The sequence below is a fragment of the Lepus europaeus genome, chromosome 20 (assembly GCF_033115175.1).
Source record: "Lepus europaeus isolate LE1 chromosome 20, mLepTim1.pri, whole genome shotgun sequence".
Classification (NCBI taxonomy): domain Eukaryota; kingdom Metazoa; phylum Chordata; class Mammalia; order Lagomorpha; family Leporidae; genus Lepus; species Lepus europaeus.
In genome coordinates, this window is record NC_084846.1 from 57,798,382 (window position 1) to 57,825,595 (window position 27,214).

A 27,214-nucleotide genomic window follows, 5' to 3' on the forward strand; every position below is an offset into this window, starting at 1 on the left:
AAGTTCACATACAGCTTTATAGTACTTCCAAGGGAAAAAATAGTTCATCCGACATTTAAACAGAAAATAACCCATCAAGAAAAAAAATAAGGCATAAAATTGTTTCACTTCAGAGGCTTAAATGACAATAAATAAGGCCAAATTCATTCATTCCTACTTTGATTGCATAAATCCAAGAATATGAGGGATTTTCCCAACTTGGACTTACCTGCTTATGAGCATGATCGTAAGAATTAATATGGTTGTCAAACTCTTGGTGTTTGTGATACTGCTTGTCACATAATTCACAGTAGAAATTTGCCTTTACATCTTCCAGGGCCTTTGCTGTGGACTTCTTTTCTGCAAAATCCTTTAAAAAAAAGGCAAAAATGCTGGTTATATTTCTCTTTGATAGCATAACCAGATCAACTCTTAATCAAGCTGGTATTTAATCTTGTAAGACTGAAATAATGTGGTGAGATTCATTACTTTCTGGAAATACATGGAACTGTGGAAGTGACTTTCGGTGGAGCATCACTCGTACCTTATCAGTCATATCATGACTTCTCCCGAGGCAATGCTGGCTGCATCCTATACATCACTCACTCTTCCTGTGCCACCATTTCCAGGTGGCTCTGTCTACTACCAACACATCTCCGGCCATTCCAGCTTCATCGCCTTCATAAGCTTTTCTTCCAGATATTACCCCTTAAATTCTTGCATTTCACGCAATTCCATGTCGGTCCCCCCGAGCAATCCACTCCATATACACACTCTGGGGTGCCCCCATTTGCACTACAGCTACAACCATAATCTCCAACTCCAGCCTAGGCCTCTTTTCACTAGCATCAGGTTCTGCTGGGCATGACCAATGGGTTTATCTCCTATTTCTCAAAACCAGTTTCTTTAGGATTTTTAGGATGCTCTATCTCAGAGTTTTAGCTTCATCTATCCCTGCTTAAAATCCTCTTGAATTCTCTCATTATCTATAAAATAATAGCAACAAATACTTATGGAGTATAAATGTGCCAGCTGTGTGACTTATCTCATTTATTCACACAACAACACCTATGAGGTAGGTTCTGTTTATATGTACACTTTGCAGATGCATCAATCAATGATTGAGAGAGGTCAAATGCTTATGGAAGGGATTTGAACTCAAACAGCCTAAGCCTAGCACTCCTGTTAGTACACAGCTGAGATTTATTATTCTCCTTTAAGTCAAACCCTTCTTCTCACATTGCCAGCATTATCTCTCTTCAAATCCTGTTCCTTTTTTGTCCTCTTAAATTCTAACATCAGATATTCCAAATGGCATTATATTATCTGTTTTCATGTCTATTGCCTCCATAACCTTTGTGGTAAGAAACTGTTTTATTCTTTCTTTATGTCCACAACAGTGAAAACATATTGTCTAGCCCACAATATCCGCCTACATAAAATGCATTAGCATATGGATAATGTGGCTTATTTATCCATGCTTCATACCATTCCTCAAGTCCTTCTCTATTATCTCAGTGCCAAGTAAAAATGACTGGCACATAGACATTAGCATGTAGATATATATAAACAGTGGATAAATCAACAAATGGGTACATTTTAGTTGTGTTGCCCCAGAATGACTAGCCTCCTATAGGCAGAAATCAGGCCAGAAGCTTACACCATGGAACATCACTGATCAGGTGAAAAAGGCAGCACAGAGAATTTAGGCATATTTTCATGGGGTTTATTGGAATGATGGGGGTAATTTATTTAGACTTAGGAATAGGATTCAAGCATGGCAAAAAGGAAAAAGGGAATGTGTACCATCAGCAAACAGCAAAAGTTGACCAAATTTCTGCATTACGTATCTAGGAGGGTTGAAATAAGAATGTGTCTATATCCTAGGTGAATGGAGACAACAAAAGCTACTGAACAGGATGTATCCCACAGTGAGAGAATAGACTCAGAATTCAGGATAAACACCGAGGTGCTCCAAGAAGCAGGGTAACAGCCAGCTTATGTAATCGCTGTTCAGAATCAAGACTAGAGTTCAGCACTGATTGAGGCGGTGCTAACTCTATGGAATTACCAGGTTTAGAGTCAGGGGAAATCACTTTTCTTCCAGTCTCTCCCACTATTTTTACCCCACAGTCTTTCCTAGTATTGCAGGAAAAGGAGTGGACCTAAAAACACTTTGTTTTAATTACAGTTCTTATATTACTGGTACATTGGAACAATTCCCTTAGAAAATTACCTGCCTTAAATAATGGCCTATTCTGCCTCAGTGCTCAAAAATACCTTGGCTACATGAACTGGGGAGAGGGGTGACTGTGAATTCAGGATTGATCTGTGGCTAAAGGTGCAGTTTTGTATCACACCAGGTTCTGTAGGAGCTTTTGTGACAACAGCTCAGTGGCCAGGAGTGAGGCTTCTCTAGTTACTTTTGCTTCTTTCATCTAAACACCCTACGTTTACAAAACAATTTTCAATATCAGATGACTTTCAATTCAAAATGTAATCTTTTCAAGAAAATTTGATCAAAATTTAACTCCCATATCATTATTTTTGTGAGTGTTTAAAATGGATAAGGCCATCAGGCTAAATCACATGTCATATTTCTAAGATGATTTTTCTTGCCAGACAATGTCACCATCTCCCTTCCTTCTGAAGTGCTGAGGACATTATCCAGACAAATCCTCTTCTCCTTATTAAGAGAGGAAGGAGGGGCAAGCTGGATATAACTGCCACCAACAATACACAGAAACAGAGTTGTCAATTCAGTATGTCCATCAAAGCCTGTAATAAGCATAAACCCCATCACAAGTGACTGGGGACAAGAAAAGGGGAACCGAGGACCCACAGGTAGAAAACACAGGCAGACGAGGATAAAAGCCAAGAGATGGACAGGTCAGGAGAATCACACAGTAACATAAATAAATGAAAAAAAAAAACACAATAAAAGTTTCTTTAAGAATCTTTGGCAAAATCTGAAAACCAAATTAGAGCAAAACAAGCAGGGCAGACAGACTTTCAAAAGGAGAACCACAGCCCAGTGGTCCATGATGCCACCCAGCGTGAAGCAGCCCTGTGCTGGAGTCAAACTGTCAGCTTATTATTTGCTCGAGAGTACAATCTAGTGGGGCAGAATTTGATATAAGAGACAGAACCATAAATAATGATACGGTAATAATCAAACATTGCTAAAGCAGGTTACATAGCTCAGACTAGCACAGAATAATTGGAAGAGAAAGTGTTTCTCCATCTCTCGTTCCTAGCTGCTGAAAGCATGCAGTATTTCTTGTGTTTTTGTCGGATGACAAGATAGTTTTACTGATGAAATAGTCTCAAAGGTGAACTAAGAGGACACTTACTCCCTCAAATAATTACAGACCTTTAAATACATTTAAACATATAGAAAAATATGAAAGTAGTGAATAACCACCTATTCTTAGGGCCTGTAAATTTAAAAATAAAAATCTAATAACAAACTTACAAGATTTGACACATAAATCCTTCATTGACTTGCCAATTGTTTGCACTCCCCTTCTCACAGTTTGTCCAGGAAAGGAGTTTCAAATTGAATTTAATAATTTAAAACATTTATAAAATAAAATAAAGCATAGTTAACCACTCACAATGATTCATTAAAAGGGTGAAAACAAATTACAAACTGAACAAGATAGTATCTGAACAAGAGTTATGTTTAAAATATTAGGTAATACTAATGGGCATTTTATGTTGTAGCTCAGTAGGAATTTGATAGTAATTAATCACTTTTATAATTAATGAGTTTGTTGTGAGGAGAGAATATGCACTTTTTCACACCAAGAATTTCCTATTCATGCATATAGAAAGTGTTTCTGTAAAGTGGCAAGTATTCTGACTACAGCACCACATTTAATTAGAAATATGGATGTTTGCCCTCAAATTATTTTATTGCAACAATTATTACATATTAGCATGCATTCCACTTAACATTGTGAACCAGAAATTTGCCAAGCACTTCACGTGTACTCACTCAATATTCACAATAACCTCATGAAGTACGTTCTATTATTACACCATGTAAAGATATGGAAGGCAAGGCACAGACACATTTAGAAACTGGATCATCACTGAAGAGCCTGGATCCTGCCAGAACCATTCACGGCCGGCCCAACCCCTTAGCCTTTATCCAGATGCCAGATAAGTCCAGGCTGTCTCTGCTAACTCATTCATAGATTTGAGATGGCATGGGACCCTTTATTCATGGAGAGGGAGAGAGCACTAATTATTATTTTAAAAATCTATAACGCTCTCAAAGCTGAAATGAGCACTAGCACTATACAGGCACTATCCAGGGTAGAATTTCTGCCCTGATTATGAAAAAGGAAGAGAAGAAATCAATTGCTATTCTTCCTATCTCCTTGATGTAATACCAGCTCAGAGCTTTGAGGATTCAATTCATATTCTCTACATGAAAGTCCACGTTTGACCTTTCATTGTTATGTGTAAGAGATTGCTTTAAGAATTCCAATATTCTCTAACCTGTTCTATGATATTGGCCCCAAATAAAATCCTCCTTCAAAGACAGAGCGTTTTCCCCTCCTCCATCAAATGCTGTTGCTGAGTAAGGAAACTCCTGTAGCTTCCATTGTCTTGTGCATTTCTGAAATAAACTGAATAATGGAAAACTTGCTTTAGAGAGTTTTGTTCATTTAGCCAATATATTTATGAAATAAGGAGAAATAACTTAGTCTTTGCCAATTGACTAGCTTGAATGTCAGCTTCTGTCTTCAAACAGTCCAAGTACTAGAGGTTTTAGTTAGCTCAGGATAAATTACAGGTGATAATAATAAGTAGCTTGCAGGATCGTCCAGTGGAAAAAATGAGATAATCTTCGTGGAAGTACTTAACGCCCTATTCCACAATTATACATGATGGGGCTCAGAACGTATCATTCCAACACGTAACCAGAATGCACCATCTCAAATAGGCATCTTTGGCATAAGGATAATGAACTTATTATTTTGAGATTCAGACACAGGAGAAGCTCTGCACAGTAACCATTCTCTAAGAGGAGTTTATATCCATAGGGAAATTTCCCTCTGCAAAAGCGTCTCTTTTTCTGAACCAGGAAGAGAAGGATGACTCTAAATCACTGCACACTCAGTTAATGGAGAAGGCAGGACTCAAATAGGCACGACAAACTGTCCCCAGTTTTCTGGTGCTTTTCCTGGGTTTTAACAAGACCTTTCCCTACACACCTTTTAGCTTCAGAGAAGTGTGGTATTTAAGCCTGAAATCTAGCACAACTTCTTATTGACTCTAAAATTCCACTCACTTCTCTGAGTTGTCTCCCTTTTTTATAGGAGGCGTACACGTTGCCAAACTTCTGCTTCTCTCTTGTTAATCTGTCTTTAGGGCAGGACATATCAGCTAAGAATTCATAAAGTAGAACAGTATTTTTCCTCCCATATTTAGATGCATGATGATTAGATGTTTTGGTAGGTCTGCATGCATGTGTATGTCACTCTACGTGTGTCTTGGCACTCATCTGATACTAAAAAATTACATTTTAAAACATAGTACTAGGCGCTGACACTGGTGTAGTGGGTTAAACTGTTGCCTGCAGCACCAGCATCCAATGTAAGCACTGGTTTGAGTACCAGCTGCTCCATTTTCAATCCAGATCCCTGATAGTGTGCCTGGGAAAGCAGGGGAGAATGGTACAAGTCCTTGGGCCCCCTCACCCATGCGGGAAACCAAGACGAAGCTCCTGGATTCAGTCTGCCCAGGCCCCAGCTGTTGTGGCCATTCTGGGGAGTAAGTGGATGGAGGACATCTCTCTCTCTCCATCCCTCTCTAACTCTGCCTTTCAAAATAAAATAAATCTTTAAAAAAGCATACTATCCATCCATAAATCAACAAGGCAAATATAATGGAAATTTAAGCAAGCAGAAGAAGCCATCTATTATACTCAGACCATCACCTGGGACAAAAGCTAGCAAGCTAAATTTGGCTGATATATTTAGGGTTTTCAGAGGCTTTTTGTCTCACAGTAATTTTTGTTTTACTTTAGACTACTTAGTATTCCACACAGTCAAGAAAGCATTTTGTGAGCTTAATTAACATTAACATTGTTAATACTGATTTCCTGATTAGGCAATTGTGACTGACCTTTTGTAAGAACAGTCTTTGCATTCTATAGCATCTACATGTTGCTCATTACTTAGAAGACACTCAGTAATTATTTGTTGAATAAGTGAAAGTAATGCATAAGCAAGGCAATGATTCTCCTGCTACATACATAGACAGCATGGCCTACCCTAGCATGTGTGTCATATCATAGAGAATTAATCTGCTTGAGTTACGGTAGAATAAGTAGGTGACTATGAGCGAAACCCATGGAACTCTTAGACTTTTAGAAGAAGTGTTTGTTTTTCACATGTATATGTCAAGGTCTAATGATATTACTGAAGAACAGGCCAAAAGTAGGAGCTGATGATACTAAAACTGGTTTTCTCAAAAAAAAAAAAAAAAAAAAAAAAAGAATTATCCCAAAGTAAATGAGGAGGGTTGGCCCATCACAGGCTCACAAATGGAAATACAGATTCCTGGCTTCCAATGCTCTCCCCTTTGACCATAATCATTTTCTTTCCTTTCAATTCATTGTGAACCAAGTATCAATTTCTCATATTTGGAATAAAGCATGATCAAGATTGGAGCTTTCCATCAATGCCCAGGTAAGGTGTGAGGTTGCTCATTTCATGGTTTTGAAAGGAGCTTTTCTCATCTATGATGAATTCAACATGTCCACATTAAAGCATGAACACAACCACATGAAAAACATGACAACATCTCCAGAGAAAGGCATGCTCTGGGGGCCAGCTCAGCACTGTTTGAATTTGGAAAAAATGATAAATGACTGGCTTACTGGCAAGATGTCAGAGTGAGGATTACATTCCTGCTTATGAAGCAACAATTAAGTATTTAAAGGATTTGCTTATGTGACTGCTTATTTTTGAGAAGCTTCCTAATTGGCTGTATATGAACAGAGGTCATCTTTGAGGAACACATATATTTCCATTAGAACTACTATTCACCAGAACTGGATGCCAGCAAGTTAATTCTCTTCAGAATAAATTAAAATACTGCTCATCCACCAGAAAAACACTCCAGGAATGAAATAAGGAAGGACCAGGTACAATCTAAGATCATCATATGAGCAACTTTGCTTTATTGCTTAAGCAAGCTTGCTGCCTAATTGAAGGAAAAATGAGCTGGGTATAATTTCCATTTCTTGATATTATATATGTTTACTGCACAAGTTTATAAAGATTGTAGGTTGGTTTGCTAAAATGCTTAACAATCAATGGAACAGCAAAATGCCCATAAACCAATGAACCTTGTTGGATGCAACATAGTATTAGCTTACCAAGAAGCAAGGACTGCCAATCTCCACCAGAGAATAGTCACTAGTGCTCACCAATGAAATCAAGTAATATCCTTGGGGGAGAAATGTAATTTCAGCAAATGCCTATTAAAACTACATGAATGAGAGACACCACCATGGCAGCCAGTGCTGACACTGGCCGCTGCAGCTTCTACCTTGCCTGCTCCCAGCTAGAAGATCATCTTGCTGGGGATGAAAAGGTAAGATGGCACCATGAACTTGGACAGCAATACTGACCAGCAGGGATAGAGAACTTTGCAGGGCAAAGAGCAGACCCTCTACACCCTGTGACTCCTTTTTTTTTTAAGATTTATTTATTTTACTTGAAAGTCAGAGTTACACAGAGAGAGGAGAGGCAGAGAGAGAGAGAGAGAGAGAGAGAGATCTTCCATCCGATGGTTCACTCCCCAATTGGCCTCAACGGCCGGAGCTGCGCCAATCTGAAGCCAAGAGCCAGGAGCTTCATCCGGGTGCAGGGGCCCAAGGATTGGGACATCTTCTTCTGCTTTCCCAGGCCACAGCAGAGAGCTGGATTGGAAATGGAGCAACCGGGTCTTGAACTGGTGCCCATATGGGATGCCGGCACTTCAGGCCAGGGCATTAACCCACTGTGCCACAGCACCGTCCCCACCCTGTGATTCTTAACATCTCTCTCTCTCTGCCTCTCTGTGTGCATCAGCCTGTCAAATAAATAAAACAGATGAACTGAAATAAAATGGAAATAGAGTCTGCTAGTTAGGAAAAAATGTGTAAACAAGTGTGGTTGTAGTAGTTCTGCCTTCACAAAACCAAAAGGAAAGCAAAGTACGGTGTGAGAATAACCTAACCCATGCCACACCATGCCTAAAGCTGAGGTGAAAACACACAAAAAGACAAATACAAAAGTTACCTTGTGTGGAAACGTTCCGAGGCCCTATGTTTCCCCTCTGTCATTTCCCAGGAGGCAGAGAGCCACTGTCAATAAACTTGAAGTAAAGCAGAACTGACTGACATACTATGTTTACAATCTTACGTCCAATGAAAATTCCAAGGTAAAATTTCTATATTGGAAAGAATGATTCTAGACTGCATCTTGTGCACGTGTATAAAACATGATAAGAAAATGGATTTTCTTACTCCAGACTGACAGTATTGTTTCATTCATAATGGTAGTAATTACTGCCCCATCAATTCAATCTACAGATAGGTAAAAACTGTAATGAATATAGACATACTACATTCATCTAAATTGAATACACTTAAGTGAATATATCCATTGTGCATTAGACAGGAAGTACCTCCATTTAGCCATTACTCCTGCTGTAACTGCTTATTGGGAAAATGCAATTAATGGTGTCTGACATTTCATTTTCTAATACAAGAGCAATCAATGAAAAATGTCAGGTATCTAAAGTTTTCTTGAAAGTTACTAGTGATGCTGGCTCACAAACTTTTTTAAAATCAAAACCATGACAGCTATCTGGAAGAGAAATGATCACTAAGAAATGCTGTCATAGACATTACTTAACCTTTCCTTGGGATTTAATTGCAAATATCTTTCCTTCAGGTAAGATTCTGTGATTGTCACCCAAGTTCCTAGTCCTCAGCCTTCTTAAGTTGCTCTAATACTAATCTGCATGAGCTGTGGTTCTATGCTACCCATGCTAAGCAAGGCATGAAAAATCCCAGCATGACGTATTAAAGTAGCATAAAGCTACTGGTTTTGCTTTTAAGGACAAGTGAGCGAGATAATTGTCAAAATTCCAAGGGCATTCTCTGTTCTCCTGAATGTCTGCTATCATGTCTGATAATAAGTCTGTTACATTTGGTTTACCTGTTCTATAACCAGAGATGTTTAAAAAATGATTGCGCTCACAAAGACACTCCATTATTTTAAACTGGCTGTAACAGGCTTCTATCTATTGAAATTCTAATAGGTAATTTACTTTCAAACTTCAAGAAAACTAGCTATTGTGAAAGAAGGATGCTTTATGGGAACTCTCTGTTTCAAACCTTGAAATATTAACTTCAAGCTGAGAAAATGTGTCAAAGAAAAGAAAGCCTATTAAAAATGCTAGTTTACTTTGAGAGAAAGAAATTCACAAGGGCCCCCGGAAATGCCACAAACAAGACTGCATTCATTTCAAGATCATAAAACAATGTGCAAAAGCCTGGCTCCATTTTCATACAATCTGTCAGAAATAGATAGCATTTATTCTTTGTCTGAAAAATATTCTTCTCTTGGAACCCTGTAACTCTCAGATTAGAGATAACAGAAACCCTCAAGACAAAATCTGTATATTAGTTTATGTATATATACTTAAAGGATACACTAACAATGCTTGTCAGTTGGAATAAGAGTAGCTAGAAATAGGCCAGAGTTAAAGTGTGTCGGGGTGGCAGGTGCAAGTGGAGCTGCCCACCAGGACTGTGGTGAAGAGTGGATTTGGTAAGCCTGCCACAACTGCTTGAGCAGGTAGTGGAGCACTTTGATTGTTTACTTTTGAATCATCTCAGTGAGCTATACTAAGCTGTGCTGTGTCTGTTGTATGTGTGTGTGTGTGTGTATGCACAGTGCCTATATAGAAAGAGAGCTAACTGCAAGACAAGACGTTTGTGGGTCCATTATGAAAGAAGTGAAACAAACAAGTAAAAGGAAAAAAATAGGTCATTGCATAGACATGAAATTGGAAACAACCTCAGAAATCTATGTCCAGACTAGGAAATCCCATCTGGAAGAAGTTCTTTGGCTTGTTCAGGTTTATGCAGGATGCTAAGTACCAGATCTCGGATGAGAATTCGAGTCCTTGACTCCAGCCTTTGAAATTAATGGCAGGGCAATGAATTCTGTGAGGTCTGTTTCCTTATTTGGAAAATGAGTTTTGTCTAAGGGACCACATTTTTGTATCTCTGGAATTCAAGACATATCAATGAATACTTGGAATATTTAAGATGTATGTGTAGAGACAGATACACAGATATATTCTCTTTCTTTTCTCAAACCTCATAATCAAATCAAAACCTATTTAACATGTTCAGAAACCATTGGAATATCAGAAATGGAAAGCTTTCTATTTTAAAGCAGCTCCTTCGATGGAGACCTCCTCTTCCCTGTATGTGCCTGAGCTTTGAAACTGCACTTAGTGCTTTACCAGTGCAGATACTGCCAGCCACAGACAGAGTGAACTGAGCCCTGAGCACTGAACTTAGGCCATGCTAAAAAGTGGCTTTAGAGAGCAGAAGTCACCTCCTTCTCTCATACAGGAGGGCCATGTGAGATGAAAGAAAAGATAATGCAAAAGATACAAGAATTCATACCTAAGATTTTAAATTTTTTTGACATTTTAAGGTGTCTTTAAAAAAACTGAGTGCAGGGTAGGAATTAAGTTGCATTTCATAAGTTTGGATTGATCACTGAGCTAGTTTACTGTGCAAGAGAATACATGGTAGAGTTTTCAAGGGAAACACAGACTGTAGAGATAGAATTTATGCTACCAAGGACAAGACAGACGGGTGTATAATCATATAGGCGCCTAAAGCACTGTGTGTATCCAGAGAAGAGAAACACTCATGCTGATTTCACGAGGCCTGCATACCTAAGCAGAAAAATCCTCATTAAGATAAAATTTTATAATCGGTATACATTAATAGTCGGATTGATTCTTAGATATTAAAAATGAATGATCCTTGATGGGCTTTAAAATTCCAGGCCTCAATAGAATGACATAAAGTATTCCTGAGAAGGAAGGAACCTGCATTTGTTAATGGGGATAATACAGATTTCACTGTATCCCAATCAACAAGAAGCCACACAAACTGTAGAGAAGTGATTCCTATTCCCATTCCACCTCCCACTTAGACAGACATGATGTCTGACCAGTGGCTAAGGAAGTGATTATGGTCCACTCTCTATTTTCCCTCGTAGACTCTGTATGATTATCTTTCTAGGACATCTCTCAGACTTTCAGTTTCTTGTTTCATGGCCTTTATATAAAGTCTGAATTCAACTTTGAATTGGCCAAACAGCATTCAGTGATTTAAAAAAAAAATGATTCCTATAGAATTTTTCATTTCTGTCCTTTAGGCAATGGAAGATCCTGGTTCTGGCTCCCCTCGGCTTAAATGCCCTGCTACAAGTCTGGGCTGGAATTCGAATCCTCACTACTGGCTGCGTCTATCAGCAAACCTCTGTCCTCAGAGGGGACACGTGTAACCCTCTGGTAGGAAACGCCTCTACTACTGGAATACAAAAAGAGAAGAGATCCTTCACTGATCCTGTAGGTGTCTAAATGCATACCACTGGGCTTTCCCTAGAAGTAGTAAAAGCTTGGAAGGAGTCTCCTCTTCATTTATTAACTCCGAATATCACAACGGTCTCATCTTGGATGGTCACAGAGGGATGAATGCCGAGGGGCAGGAAAGGGGCAAGTAAAACCTAAAGCAGGTGAATGAATAATGAATGGAAACACAAAGAGATGAGACGTCTGGGAGAACAGAAGAACTCATATTTCTCTAGTGGAGGAGAAGAAGCAGAGCTTAGCGAGCAAGAAAGAATGGAGCTTGGGCTGTTGGCAAGTAAAATTTAAAAGTACTGTTTTGCAAGGAAGACACCATAAATATTTTTGCTCAGTTCCAGGTTAATTTTTTTTTTAGCCAAAAGCAATTTGTGAGCAAATGGGAGAAAGATCTCCTTCAGGATTGTTCACGATGTGAAAATTATTTGTGGAAAGTTGGATGTAAAGGAAGATCAGCAGGATTTACATCCATGCTAATCAATGTTTTATTGAATCAGTCCTGACATGACATTCCCTTGGTCTCAATCATCAGTGTTTCTCAATGAGAAATCATCTGTCACCGGAGATTTTTCTAAAGTCTAAGTTCATTTGTAGCATTTTTAAGAGGAGATTTATGGTCTCAGCTGGAAATGTTGTAAACCAGGACAAGAATTCAAAACTGGGAAGTAAATTTATCAGCTATTTATTGGGCTGTATTAGGTTCTACAGGACCCATGTAAAACTAATAAGCTATTGCCCTGTACTGAGAGCACAGAGAAGTATAGTTAGCCAATGGAGATAAAACTTGAGAAAATACAGGAGCACTTCCTATGTGATTAAGGTGAGAACATTTTGGAAGCTCAGAGATTGGGACAAGAGTCATTAAATCCTGGATTAGCTACTTCCAAGCTCAATGACCAGTGCATTACTTAACTTCTATAAAAGGAAGATAACTTCACTCTCACAAGAAGGCTGTAATGATTATGTAAGTCCAAATTTGAAAAGCAATGGCACAGTGCTAGGCACCAACAGCTATCTCATAAATGAAGACATGTATACATGTGTATATGTGTGTGTGTGTGTGTGTGTGTATAATTTATACATACATAAGTACCAAGGAAGTGGCTAAAATGGAAAGGTGTCAGCAGGCATGTCTTCCCGCAAAATCTGCTGAAATTAGTTATTAAACACGGAAGACACAGAATGTCCCTGTAGGTGGAAGTGGAGCTCTGGACTCAGTCTGAGTTGCCATCACAGCTCTACCCTTGAGGCGTCTGAGGCTCCCAACAACTGGATCTTCATCTGAAAATAGGGATGTATGAGAAGAGTAAATCCTGGCCAATGTGCTGATTATGGAAACACGTCAAACACGATACTTAGCATGCATAGTACAAATCTCATGCTACTTAACTAAGTTCTATTCAGGATTTTTACAGAGTTTAACAGCAAGTGTGAAAACATGGCATTAGATGTGAGTGTGACCATTAAAAAAAAAAAAAGGCACTGGCCAGTTAGCACAGAAGGGCTGGATACGGGAAAGGGGACTTGAGAACTGACTAAAGAATGCTGGCTCCAGGAGGGAGGGGAAGCCTCTCTCCCATAAATGTCACCCAGACCATGCAAATAAATAAAAAATGGGCCCGCAAAGTCCAATAAAAAGGATTTCTATTTCTTATCACCTGACTGAGTGATGTACTATGTGGATGACAAGTTTCTCCTCCTGTGGGACCAGTATTTGTGCTGCAAACTAAAGGCAGATGGGAAATCCAATGCAAAAACAAGCACAGGCCCCAGTCAGACACTCAATCATGGCCCTGGGAGGACACGAGTGCCCTTTCTTGCTGACTCTTTTATTTCCAGACTCCCCCTGGTGCTATATCCCATGTAAGTTACTTGTTAGAAATAGCGATCTTTGCATTCAACATACATTTTCCTTGCTGTCAACAGGCTCTGCCTTCCACCACACATAGAGGAGGCTTTCTGACTTGGCCTCCTGTTACTGTCTTTTGGATTACAGCCACTGGCCCAGCTGCAGACATACTGTTTTTTTTTTTTTTTAAATACTTTTTGTTATTGACACAAAACTTCAGATATTTTGTTATGTTTCCACTACTCTATAAAAAAGCAGTTATTTGAAATTCTACCAATTTATGACGAAATATAGAAACCTACTCCAGTGATTAAAATAAATAGTATTTAGGTGCCACGGCTCACTAGGCTAATCCTCCGCCTTGCGGCGCCGGCACACCGGGTTCTAGTCCCAGTCGGGGCACCTGATTCTGTCCCGGTTGCCCCTTTTCCAGGCCAGCTCTCTGCTGTGCCCGGGAGTGCAGTTGAGGATGGCCCAGGTGCTTGGGCCCTGCACCCCATGGGAGACCAGGAGAAGCACCTGGCTCCTGCCATCGGATCAGCGCGGTGCGCCAGCCGCAGCGCACCAGCCTTGGCGGCCATTGGAGGGTGAACCAACGGCAAAAGGAAGACCTTTCTCTCTGTCTCTCTCTCTCTCACTGTCCACTCTGCCTCTCAAAAAAAAAAAATAAATAAATAAATAGTGTTTACTCTTCAATGGCATTATTGATTTTTATTACATATATAGTAAAAATATTCCTAAGGCATCACAATAATTTTAAAGTCATTCCACTTTATATTTAGTGTAAAACAGATACTACCCATAGAGATTCTTTCTAATTGTGACATGATGTAACCGATTCTTTAATGCTTTAATTAAAAGAAAACATGTAATATTAAAATGCTATTAATATTATTTTGCTAAGAAGTACTAATAAAGGGTTAAAAGCTCTTACATGAGCTAAACATATAAGGTGATTAGAAAAGACTTTAAACTGTATGCATTTAACAATAATTAGAAAAAAATAGCAGGAGCTCATTTTTAATATCTCTAATTAAAAAAGATTGTTATTTTGATTATATACCAAAAACTTTAAAAATAACATATGTTTGTATATGTGACGGGAAAGTAGCATTCCCATAAAATATTCCAATTTTAACCTATGTGCCCTAAATCAGTAGATGATCAAATCAGTTTCAAAATTAAACATGTATTTTTGAAGGTTTAATTATTTGCTGTATTTGTCAATTTTGTTGTCCATTTAGTTAATATTTTCATGAAAACGTGGACATTCTAAGTTCAGTGGCTCATTCATCAACCTAACGACCTGATCTGGGTGCAGAAACACGTCAACAAGATATCATACTTTTAAAAACTTTGAGTAATGTCTAAGCATCCAATTTGCTAATCAATTGAAAAACTATACACACAGATATGGGGTCACGTTTCTTCAATATTCAAAATGAAAATGTATGAGAATTTCAACTTTTTTGTGTCACTCCTTATAAAATTAAATACAACTATACCAATCTGTGCATAAGCTATTATAATGAAAGGAGGGTTAAAAATCAAGAAATTAAGTGAATTATAAATGAATTCCAATGTGTAACCAAGTACAAATATTAAGACTTAATATTCATGGTTTTGATAATTAAAATTTCAAAAGACTATGTCATTCTTACTTTAATGTTGCCGTTATATAAAGGAGAAAACAAGTGAAAATCTGATAATATAGCAAATGTTATGGTAATCAGCTAGCCAATGGGAGAAACAAGCAAAACAAAGCCAGGAACTATTTTGCAGAATATGTTCTTTGGCAGAAGACAAATTTGCAAAAGCAAGCCATCAACAAATGGAGAATACATGATGTAACTATTACTTTCATATAATTTCTACCTGTGTTTTATCTTTTTCCTGTCTGAATTTTGCAGCACCCTTATTATCTCTAGAGCAACTTTTAAATCTGCTACGATTAGGCACTGAGGATGTTTGTTTTTTTCCAGCCTCTTGGAACCAAGAAATGTGAACTTAAGTCCTTATAAACAACTTACACACTTTACTTACAAATGGAAGGGGAAAGGGAGCGGGAGAGGGGAGGGTTGCGGGTGGGAGGGAAGTTATGGGAGGGGAAAGCCACTGTAATCCATAAGCTGTACACTGGAAATTTATATTCATTAAATAAAAGTTTAAAAAAAAAGAAAAAAAAAAGAAAAAGCTAATAATTACATTATACATTTGTACTATAAGCTAGTGTGAATTTCATAAGCTTCTATATAAGTGGAATAATAAAATGCATTTTCTTTTTGTCTGACATTATTCAGTACATTTTTTATGTTTAATCCAGGTTCGCATGTCCAATCTTTAATCACTTTCATTCTTGTATGGAATTCTATTGTATGCATACAGCACAGTGTGCATCTATGCCCTTGTTGACGAGTTTCTGAGTCATGTCCAGCAACACTCTGAACTGAAAAGGGTAGAAAGAAGAACTAATAAAGGGGTGCTAGGGACCTCTGAGTGCAAAAGGTTTGGAAAACTCTCCTGATTTTAGTGATGGTATCATGTGTATCTGTGCTCAAATGTCATACCTTGTTAAACTGTACACTTTAAGTATATGCCACTTGTTGCATGTCCATTAAACATCAATGAACTATCAAAATGTTAATAATCTCATTTCCATCTTAATAAAAATCCTTACTCTCCCATTTTTTTGGTAACTATCTAGGTAGATGTTATCCAAAAACATAACATCAATATTTTCTCCTGACGTAGTTACTTCTTTATGCCATTCTAAAAATGAAAACTATTGCAAAATTTTGATAAATTTCAAAGATAATCTTCTTGCCAGCTAAGATTTCATTCACACATTCACTTTTGTATTAGTAAGGTATAATTTAATATGCGTAATATGGTGAGCAGATGACATTCCAAAACATCCATCTCCCCGCCACCTGGCTACAGCTCCTTGATATTCTGCTCTCTGAGTATCCTCAGGCAACTGTTCACTCATCTCTCACACTCTGTTTATATTTTACCTTTACTTCATGGAGGTAGTGGAGAATTTTTTAAAATATTTTATTTATTTGAGAGGTAGAGTTATAGACAGCGAGGGGTAGAGATAGACAGAAAGGTCTTTCATCTGCTGGTTCACTCCCTAAATGGCTGAAATGGCTGCATTGGCTGGAATGGAGCCCATCCAAAGCCAGGAGCTTCTTCCAGGCCTCCCATGTGGGTGCAGGGGCCCAAGCACTTGGGTCATCCTCTGCTTTCCCAGGCCATCAGTACAGAGCTGGAATGGAAGAGGAGCATCTAGGACATGAACAGGTGCCCATATGGGATGCCAGTGTCTAAAGCACAGGCTTAGCTTGGTATGCCACAGAGCTGGCCCCAGTGGAGACTGTTTAAGTTCATGAAGCCAAATAGTGCTAAATGTACAAAATTTTTTAAAATACATAATTCATGATTTGTTATGAAGAGATTAAAAAATTACTGGAGTCTTGCTAAGTGGTCCAGTAAATAGATGAGATAGTTGCCTTGTACCCTGGAGGTATAACCCCAAGGTCTGTTGGGCTGAGGTATAACCCCAGCTGGTGGGTTGTTCAGAATGTAGCCGAAAGAAAGATCAATAATTTAGTGGGCAATTTCAGTGTTTATGAGGTACTGACTGCATCCAATTTTGTGTTCAAATTGGTATTTTCTCATACCTCACCACCACTGGCCAGTGGCTGCTGAATTAATCAACATACACTGAAATTAATCACTCACTCTCATATTTTATGAAATCATTAAAACATCATGGAAGTAAAATACAAACATTTCAAAAATTCCAAAATGTGCATTTGTAAAATATATATGATTAGTTTGCCTTTCATGTGAACAATTTTTATGTAAAATTCAATTTGTTAAAGACTTGGTTGTATTTGTTTTTAATTCCATCTGTAGCAAACATTTATCATTCCTAAACTGGGTACAAAACTTGATTGCCAAAGTCCTTTGTCTAGGTATGGAGGAAGCTGTCCCGGCTGCTGAAGACACCAGTGGAAGATACTGGTGATGTATGGCACGGAGGATGTGGACTAAGCTGTGCCTGACAGATGACCTGGACGCGTGTCTAGTACTTTACCTTCATTCCCTCTGATAGTATGTTTTCAAGGATTTCTTTATTTTTGTTAACATTGAAAAATCTGTATGGCATGCAACTACTTAAGTGGAAGGTAAGATTGCTTCTCTGGTTTCATCTTGGCTTGTAGCAGATGAGGCAATGCTTGTGTAAGATGTGGGTAACCCATCGCTAACTTTCAGGTCTACAGTGTTTAGCTACCAAGCTGATTCCTTAGGAGTCCAGATCTTTTGTCATTGAAGTGTTCTGAGCCATACCTTGATGTTTAAAAGAAAAATACTCATTAAAATGGCTTGAGTTCCATCTCATAGGATCTACTTGGTAGACTTGCCCCTGTAGTTACCAATCTTGCATGTACTTATCCTCTAGAAATAGGTTAAACTGAACCAACTTGATGGCAGGAACTCTCCATGAAGCTTGATTTTAAGGGGAACAAAATTATGAACCTACCGAGGTGTATCATAAAGCTAAGTCACTGAGGTCTGTGGATAGAAATGCAGCATCCAAGTCATTTTGCTTTAAAAGGTTGTGACAAATACAGATGAGTTGAAAAAAAAGTCCTTCCTATGAAGAAGATGCAACACCTAAGGCCTGAGTCCCATTTTGTGGTAGGAGAACAAGTTGACGCTGCAATCTTCAGTTCTACACATGGATTTTCTACCATCTAGACGTATCTGACTAATTCCAACACATGGGTTGGGTTCATTGAAAGTTTATTTTAAACTCTAGGACTGTGTTATTAGTTTCTGACTTTTTGGAACAAGATTCTTATCTCTCAAATAAATATCTGATGAACAAAAGAGATCATTTAATAAAAACACATTGACAAAAAATGGAAGTGAGGACACAGCTCAGGAGAAGGAAATTGACAATGCAAGTTTCCACAATGATTTATTTATCAACGTGTGAATGAATACCTACTCAATTTCTCAACCCTTTGCCAATGCAGACAAAGCTCAAGGCATAGGAAGAGATTACAGTAAATGTCACCTGTCACACATGAAAATCTTCTAAATGTCTTGGATCTAATTATTTGCGCCCAAATGAGAAACTTCTGACTATATAATTACAGTTAATATGTATGAAGATTATTTATTTAGACTGTTTTTGTTCCCTGTTTGGAGCTCTCTTACTTTTTACTCAGTTAAATAGATAAAATAAATTAAATGTAATGCTTCTACTGATGTACTTTCACATTTACAATTGACTGGGGAGAAAGAATATGATCCAGTGAAAATTGTAAGGTAGAAGATGTACTCTCTTTCAGTCAAATAAGCTTCTATGTGAGAAACAAAAGAAAAAGATTTGGAAATACAGATGATCAATCCTAACCATGAAGCGCTATAATTAATTCCGTGCCAATGGCGTTGGATGCAGTGATGAGAGAAATAAGCCTTTGCATTTCAATTCTGGGAGCCCTCAGCTATGTCCCAAGTCACTGTTGAAGACTAAGCCAATCTCTAAACAAATCACAGGAACCTGATGTATGTGCTTTTGCAAACAAAATACTGAGGGTAACTTTGGAATTACATTCTAAGACAGTCATCAAGGTTGACAGAATGTATCAGATCTTGACTGAAAGATTTACATTAGAGAGTCAGGGGCACGAGAAGTAGCTTGTCCACAGAGGTCCCTGAGATGATTGCTTCCTCGGAGATTATATTGTAAAGGGCTCTTATTGCTTTCAAAGTGAGCAGAAAAAAAGTGATTTTCTCATTTCCGAAAAAATGTATTTATAAATGCAGCACAGCAACAAAGCCATAGCACTCCAGGCTCACAGAGGTGAACAAGTATATTGTTTTCTTTCTCTAAGCATATTTTTAATCAAGAAAAGATTACTATTGGAGGGGGGGGGGTGAAAGTTATTTATTTCAAAACCAGTTGGCTTGAATAAGGTTTATCAGTCCTCATACATGGGCAAAGTCATTTGCCCTTGTACACACAAAAGAAGAGTTGGTGGAAAATATAAGTTTAAAAACAATACAATTACTGGGAAAAATGAAATCTGAGAGTGTTCATATTTACATATTTAGTTTTATGCCTTTGGCCACATGAGAGAAATTGCAGTTTTTAGTTTGACCTCTTCTTTTTTGGGGGATAGTTCCTCTAAAATTGTATCAAATAAATTTTATCACATGAAACTAGCAAAGACTTTTTCTACATAAAAATAAAAGTGCTGTAGTTTATGTGTGATATTATTCACCCAAAGACTAACTTTCAGGTAGGACAAAGCAAACTTGCTTTTAAAAAATGCATCCCTTGTACTTTATTTTTTAATGGAACAGGAACTAGTATAATAGTGTATAATAATATTTCTATATTTTTCCATTTGTGGTAGGGATAATTTGTTTTATAAAGAAATGTATCTTCTCTATATATGCATAAATTGCTTTTAAAACATGTACTAATCAAATTATCTTATTATAATTTAAATTTATACGTATTCTTTGCTAATTTTGAGTTTTTCTTATTGGGGGTTATATTTTCACTGCGTAAGTACAAACTTCAAATGGTGAGTTTCAAATGTCAATATGTGGGTATAGTCACAATAGATTTCAACTGACAGCATTTTCATTATTTTGGATATAACAGGTCTTTGCTTTTCAAAGTCTTGTCCTCTCAACATGGCCATTTAGTAACATATTTTGAGACCTGAAGACCTATCATTTTCTGTAGTATGTATTGGGCCATTTTATGATTAGGAGAAGACTCAGGTATACATAACTGGTGCAGACTTGCAGCACAGATATATTCCAAGGAATTGTGAAATCTTTCATGGTTATCCCTGCCTTTTTCTGATCCCCTCTGAATATTTACTGTATCAACACCTAGTTCATCTCTTCTGTGTGGTAGGACTGCTGTTTTAAGCATTCTATCCAAACTACGCCTTTCCTTCAAGCTCCAGATCAGGGGCATTGTTCAGCCTTGTGTTTTCTGAATGTTCATCCTATGGTTATCTTTCACTTTCTAGACTCTTGCACTTTCTGGACTCCACCTGCTCACATACATCATAAGCCATAATTAACACTTGATTTTATATATATATATATATATATATATATATATATATATATATATATAATGCTGCTCTCTGATTGTTTTCTTTACAAACACTTCATCTGGGCAATGATTTTGTAAAATTCAGTAGACTGTGTCTACTACTTCCTATGCATCCCTTAGCGTATCTAATGTAGTAACGAATCCTTACCACTGATCCACACTTCTCAGGTTATTTCCTTTCAGCCAGTCCCGCCTAGGCCACGACCTTGTTGACAACACCTAAGCTGATAAAAATTTCCTCCCAATTTTCTGGAATAACCAACAATCTTGATTAAGAACCATTCAGAATATATGCATTTTTATCTAAATGCAGATTCAGTTTTAGGTTTGGCAAATAGGTTAATTATAACATTGTTATTAAGTAGGCATTTAAGTTAATATGCAACTTGTGGGGTGCTCACATATGATCTCTAGATCAACATGAGAGTTACCTTGTAATCCAGGTTATGGGTGGGTAGAGCACTCTGCACAGAGAAGGAATATATGGCCACAGAATCAACAATGCGATGATCAAACCAATTTCCATAGTAAAGGAAGAGAATTAGGAGAGGATTATTACTTCTTATATGCCATAAAAAACCAAGAAGTAAAGAAGGATTATATATGTATACTGAAGGCAGGAAAAAACATGAATACAAAGCTTGGGGAGAGCAAGAACTAACATTTAAAGTTAATATACCTTGTGCTGAATACTTCCTAAAGTTTATATTTTCAAGTAGTTACTCTTCCCCAAGAGAAGGCTGAAGAAAGGTGAGTTGTGATCCGACAAGTCATTTATCTTTTGGTCAAACAGTTGCATTATCCATAGAAATTAACCAATAAAGTCAATTCCAGAAGCTGCAAGTACAGGTTCCATTGTTATTTATCAGAGGGAAATCCAGCGCTGTATTTAGAGCAAAGGGCAGTGCTCTGATCACGTGTGTGTGTGTGCGTGTGTGCGTGTGTGTGGAGCAGATAGAGTTCTACAGCTCCACAGGTTTGCATATAGTACTCTGAATCTCTGCACAGTGTGAATACTCAGGTTTGTCGTCCCGAGTGCTCTTCATCTCACAAACTCAGGGATAAAATCATGGTATCTGATTTTATTTGGAGCCCACTTCCTCCATATATCTCACTTCAGAACATCTGGCCTTTGTATGATGGAGAGCCAAAAGGCTGCTTGCCTGTTTACTGGAATTTTCTTGTTTCTACAACAACCGCAGCTCATAAAAAGGCTAACTCTATAAGACTGAAATTAAGGACCCACACAGAGATTTGTTGATGCCTGTCATTCCTGCAGGCTGCCGAATGACCCAGGCTTCCCACCAAGATCCCGAATTTGGAAGCTGAATCCCTGCCAGAGGGATTCAGACGTGATTGTTCAGGCGGCTGCATACGTAGAATGACTGTCACTGGCTTCTTGTTTTTCTCCATAAAACGAGTGCTATGGTTCTGCTAATCTTGTCAGAGTCATTTTGCTATCAAGGAAGATATTATTTGAAAATTAAAGCATTCCATTCTTCATGCACAGTCTGAGATTTGCTCTACCTGAGCTTGCTGTGATATCTAGGGATACACTAATTAGAATGAAGGAGAGAAATGATTAAACACATGAGAGGAAAATCTGCTACCTCATTCTTCCCTTTGCAAAAACCAGTATTTTCGACAAGGTAATGTCTTTTCAGTTACTGTTTTTTTTTTTTTTTCCTGTAATACCTATCCTAATTTTTTCCTGGATGATGAGCAGGTCAGGAGAAACTACTTCTTTAGAGCTTTGCAGGGGTGTTTTTTTACTCCCCCAAGAATATTGTAGGTTTAATTGGTTACCACATAAATAAGGTTGGCATATAAATGTCATTTGCGTCATCTGTCTGGTCACCAATACAGAGACATGTAATTCCTCCACATCCGGACTCCAGTACTGTCCCAGTCTTATTCCTCAGGGTGGCCTTACACTAAATAATCAGTGCTATCAACACCTTTATTTTCCTCTTCTGTACATTGCTCTAACTCTCCTTCTTGTAATGCTGTACTCTTGCTGCCACATGTTAATATGTCAGCCAACAGTCAAGGCTCAATTGCTGTGTCTAAGCTAGGAAGCCATTTTAGGTCACTCTTGAAAAAGTAATCTCTGCCAGGTATGAGCCCCTATTGTCTTTTATTTTTTTAATACGACCTATATCAATTTATTCCTTTTATATATGCCTTGTCTTTACTGTAAAGATCTTGAAAACTTAGAGCATACAAACACTTCAGTATCTTCCTAGGATTTAACACATTTTCTAGTGCAAAGTAGGCAGCCAACATACATATTCCTGAATTCAAGTCTTTCCCTAAGAATCTGGCAAAGAACCTTTAAATGTAGCCAAAACACAATGGTGAGTAGTAGATAGTTGGTGATTGACTCAGAGAATATTAATCAGAAATGAAAATAATTAGTTCACCCTTGACAACTTCCACTGAAAAATACCTTTCTACATAAATTGCACAACTATTCAAACTGCTGTTACAGAAGTGGGGACATAAAAGGATTCTGTTTATCTTAGTGCTTGGGATTGATAGACAAGCTTATTTTATAAGAGAAATCAAGAAAAGCTGGAGTTAATTTTCCATGTTTTATGTCACTTCAAAATTGTGCTTTTAACATTTAATTACGAGTTATATCCACAGAAGTGTTGGTCAACAATGAGAAGTATTGGATTTTTACCTCGTGCAAGTTGTCTTGGACAACAGCTTCAATAATGCTCATCATCTCTTACTATGTCTTGACAGCTATTGAACTAAACTCTTCTACCGTGATACATAATTCTTTCTTGAATATTTTTCACATATCTTAAAGGCAGAGAGACAGTAGAGACAGAGAGAAAGCTCCCCCTTCTGTTGGTTCACTCCTCAAATGTCTGCAACCACCATGCCTGGGTTGGGCTAACAACGGAAGCTGGGAGCTCAATCCTGGTCTCCTAACTGAGTAGCAGAGACTTGTCTACTTGAGACATTTAGCAGAAAACTAGAGTTAGTAACAGAGCAAGGACTCAAATGCAGGCACTCCCATATGGGATGCGCGCATCCCAAAAGGTGTCTTAATCACACCTCTACTATTCGCCCCAGCCACATATAATTTACAGGGATGTGATAGTATGTTATATTTGCAGATACTGGATTACTGATAATGTTAAGCTCATATCAGCTTAGCCTTACTCTGGAGAGTATGCTTCCATAATACCTCTAAGAATCACTGCAAATGTTATCTAAAATTTTAATTCACAAATGCATCTACAATACTGTTTCCTAAAAATAGAATTACTAAAACCCAATAATTCAGTGCCTATGATTAGGAAGCATTATCACTTGTAATAGCATCTTCAAGAAAGGGCAATTTCCTAATTGATGCTGTTTGAATTAAATGTCATCTGCTCAATGTTAATTCATTGCAGTTTCCAATTCAATTAATCATTAATTCAGAAAGATTACAGACTGAAATGTTAAGAAAGCATTCCATTTCTTCAGTTGGCAATACAGATACACTAGCACATAATAGGGCTCCTAGGATGTTTTTCTAAGCATGTAGACTTTGTAAAGCAGAGCTTCCAATAAAACAGAGCTTAAATATTCTCAATATTCCATATTACTAATATACCATAATATCCATTAAGCCCTCTCACAGTCCTTCCCCGTAAAGAGTTATCACTATACTCACTTGCAATTTCACTAAAGCCCAGTTTTCCTTGTGATGGACTAGATATGTTGGTAAACAGATTAGATACATACATGATAGAGGACTAGATATGTTGGCAAGCAGATTAGATACATACATGATAGACAGGTGACTGATAGATTGACAAATAAGGGCTTATCAGTGTATGTGCTTTTATGTCTGATTTATTTTGCTCCGAATTATGGCTGTGAGATCTGTTTATACTGCTGTCTAAGATGTTATCTTGTACATTTTCATTGCTTTAGAGTATCTTATTATAGGAATATGCTACCACATATTCATCGATTCCATTATTGAATCACATTTGGGCTGATTCAATTTAATACTATATAGAATAGAGTGCCATGAAAATTTTTTTAAATATTAATTTATTTATTGAAAGATCACAGGAAGAGAGAGGGAGATACAGCAAGAGAGGGAGAGAGGGAGAAAAAAGGAAGAGATCTCCCTTCTGCTGGTCCACTCCCTGGATGGCTACAACAAACCAGGAGCCTGGAACTCCATCCAGGTCTCCCAAGGGTATAGGAGCCCAAGTTCTTGGGCCATCCTCTGCCGCTTTCCCAAGCACATCAGCAGAGAGTTGGATTAGAAATACAGCAGCCAGGATTTCAGTGGGCACCCATATGAAATGACAGCATTGAAGGTTGTGGCTCAATCCACTGGGCTGGCCCCATACAAATATTCTTTAATGTGTTTTTGAAGTGGGGCTGCTGAGCCCTGCGGTACACATATGTTCAGCTTCATGAAATTTTTGATGTGTGAGCTTAACAGAAATATTTTCATACTTATGTGATATCCTATAGTCTGTGATACCTTAATGTATCCTAAATCAGTTAAATAATAAAATATAGTTTAATATGAAAGACAGAGCTTCCTCTGCAACAAAAAATATGCAAGGAAGAGAGAAAATTACTGTTAGGGAGGATAATAAAATACAATTTCATTATATAGAATCAAACTTTAAAAGAAACAGGCATATATTTGTTGTAGCCAGGGATTAACTTTGAGTTAAAGAATACTAAGGTTATTGGGGTCCTTTGTTAAATAATGTGAAATCGAAGGACCTCAAAGGATGAACTGATGTCCCAGGACAGCTCATGAAGCAGCCCCAAAGTGTAATCAGTGCCTTAAATCAGTGTTTCTACCTGCACCCTCTGCTTATCCCATGCTGTGACAGAATCGGATCTACTCTTCAGAGTTTATTCATTTTCAAGGCAGATGAGGATGAAACATAGGTTGTTAATGGCACATCAAAATCCTTACTTTTTCTAGCCAAAGGCCAATTCCCAAGCCAATATCATGTTTTATTACTTCAAAACATGGTTGGGTAAAGGAAGAAGACTGCTTAAATTTTATATCAAGCCCCTCAGTTTGGCTTAACTATAATAAATTCTAGTTATTTATAAATACATATATTTCAAATGCTAAATGCTACAAGTGCAAATTAAGCACATTAAATTTGCTACAGTGCTTTATAGCTTTTATACCCTACCTCATAAGAAATTTCAAGTTTACTGTACTAACTCAGAGAAAAATATAGGCAACTCTATAGTTAGGAAAGTCATTGACAAAGTAAAGAACCGAATTACACAGGAAGGAAGTAAATCCACAGGGAGTATGTTTGGTACCTGTCTAGAGATTGACTGACATGGGTGCAAGTGCCCTGACATGATCTTTGCATAACTGAAGAGTGTGGTTGGACCATGTGGCTAAACATTTTGAAAGACAACGCTACTCTTACTGCTGCCATCCCCTTCTCCCTTCACATTCACTCTTACTTTCAAAAAAATGGTGTTCTCTTGCATCTTCTACTAAAACTGCTCCCTTGAAGGTCATCAAAAAGTCATAGTTTCCCAACCAAAGGATGTATTGTAGATTCTCATCTAAACACTCTAGACCATCCTCTAGTTCTTCACTGGGTCTCTGAGTGTGACAGATGCCAGCCCCTAACCTTTCATGTTTCCTTGGTTTGTTTCATTTTATGCTAACACTCAAAGTAGGGGCTGGAGTTGCAGCACATCAGGTAAACCCAATGCCTGCAATGCCTGCATCTGATAAGGGAGCTGGTTTGAGTCCAGGTTGCTCCATTTCTGTTCCAGCTCCTGGGAAAATCAGCAGAAGATGTCCCAAGTGTATGCACTCCTGCCACCCACATGGGAGAGCTGGATGAAGCTCCAGGTTCCTGGCTTCAGCCTTGCCCAGTGCTGGCCAGTGCAGCCATCTGTGCAGTGACCCAGCAGATGGAAGATCTGTCTCTCCCTCTAACTATGACTTTCAAAACAAATAAGGAAATCTTGAAATAAAATAAATCAATAAAATGCAAAGTATCCTTTCAGCTACAGGAATTGATGAGCTCATTAAATATTTTGTCAACCACGCCTTACTTTAGATCAGTTCACAATTGTATTTTTCAAAGTATAATTTCAAAATTCTGTTTGGCAGTGCAGATATCCACAAAATGTAAAGCAATTCAGTTATTAGCTAGAGGAAGCAGTGTATTTCAGGATGAGTATCTCAGACTTTGAAACCAGAGGACTTCGGTTAAACTCCCATTTTGTCATAATTTTCTATTGGAATTCAAGCAGATCAATCAACAAAGCCCAGGTCTCTCTGTCCAAGATAACAGGGCATCATAAGTAATCATAGGACTGTTATAAGGAACAAAGAAGGTAACAGCATTTATTATTGTTGTTTTTACTACCCTTTAAGATAGAAATGAAAAAGCATGAGCACTTCTAACAAATTGACTGGAAACCACAATTAGATTCAGGCTAGAGTCAGAGGAACTTTATTTATCATCTATACAGTCCCTTTACCCTGGCATACTTTTGTACCATATAGT

At 37.9% G+C, this 27,214-nt stretch overlaps 1 protein-coding gene across 1 annotated transcript in view; it reads right to left on the bottom strand.

Moving 5' to 3' along the window:
* The window catches only part of ZNF804B (zinc finger protein 804B), a 504,210-nt gene that overhangs the window by 90,025 nt on the left and 386,971 nt on the right, over window positions 1-27,214 (bottom strand). Inside the window, exon 2 of the mRNA XM_062178397.1 lies at window positions 209-349. Within this exon, the coding sequence (XP_062034381.1) occupies window positions 209-349 (141 nt within the window). The remainder of the gene's footprint in view (window positions 1-208; window positions 350-27,214) is intronic.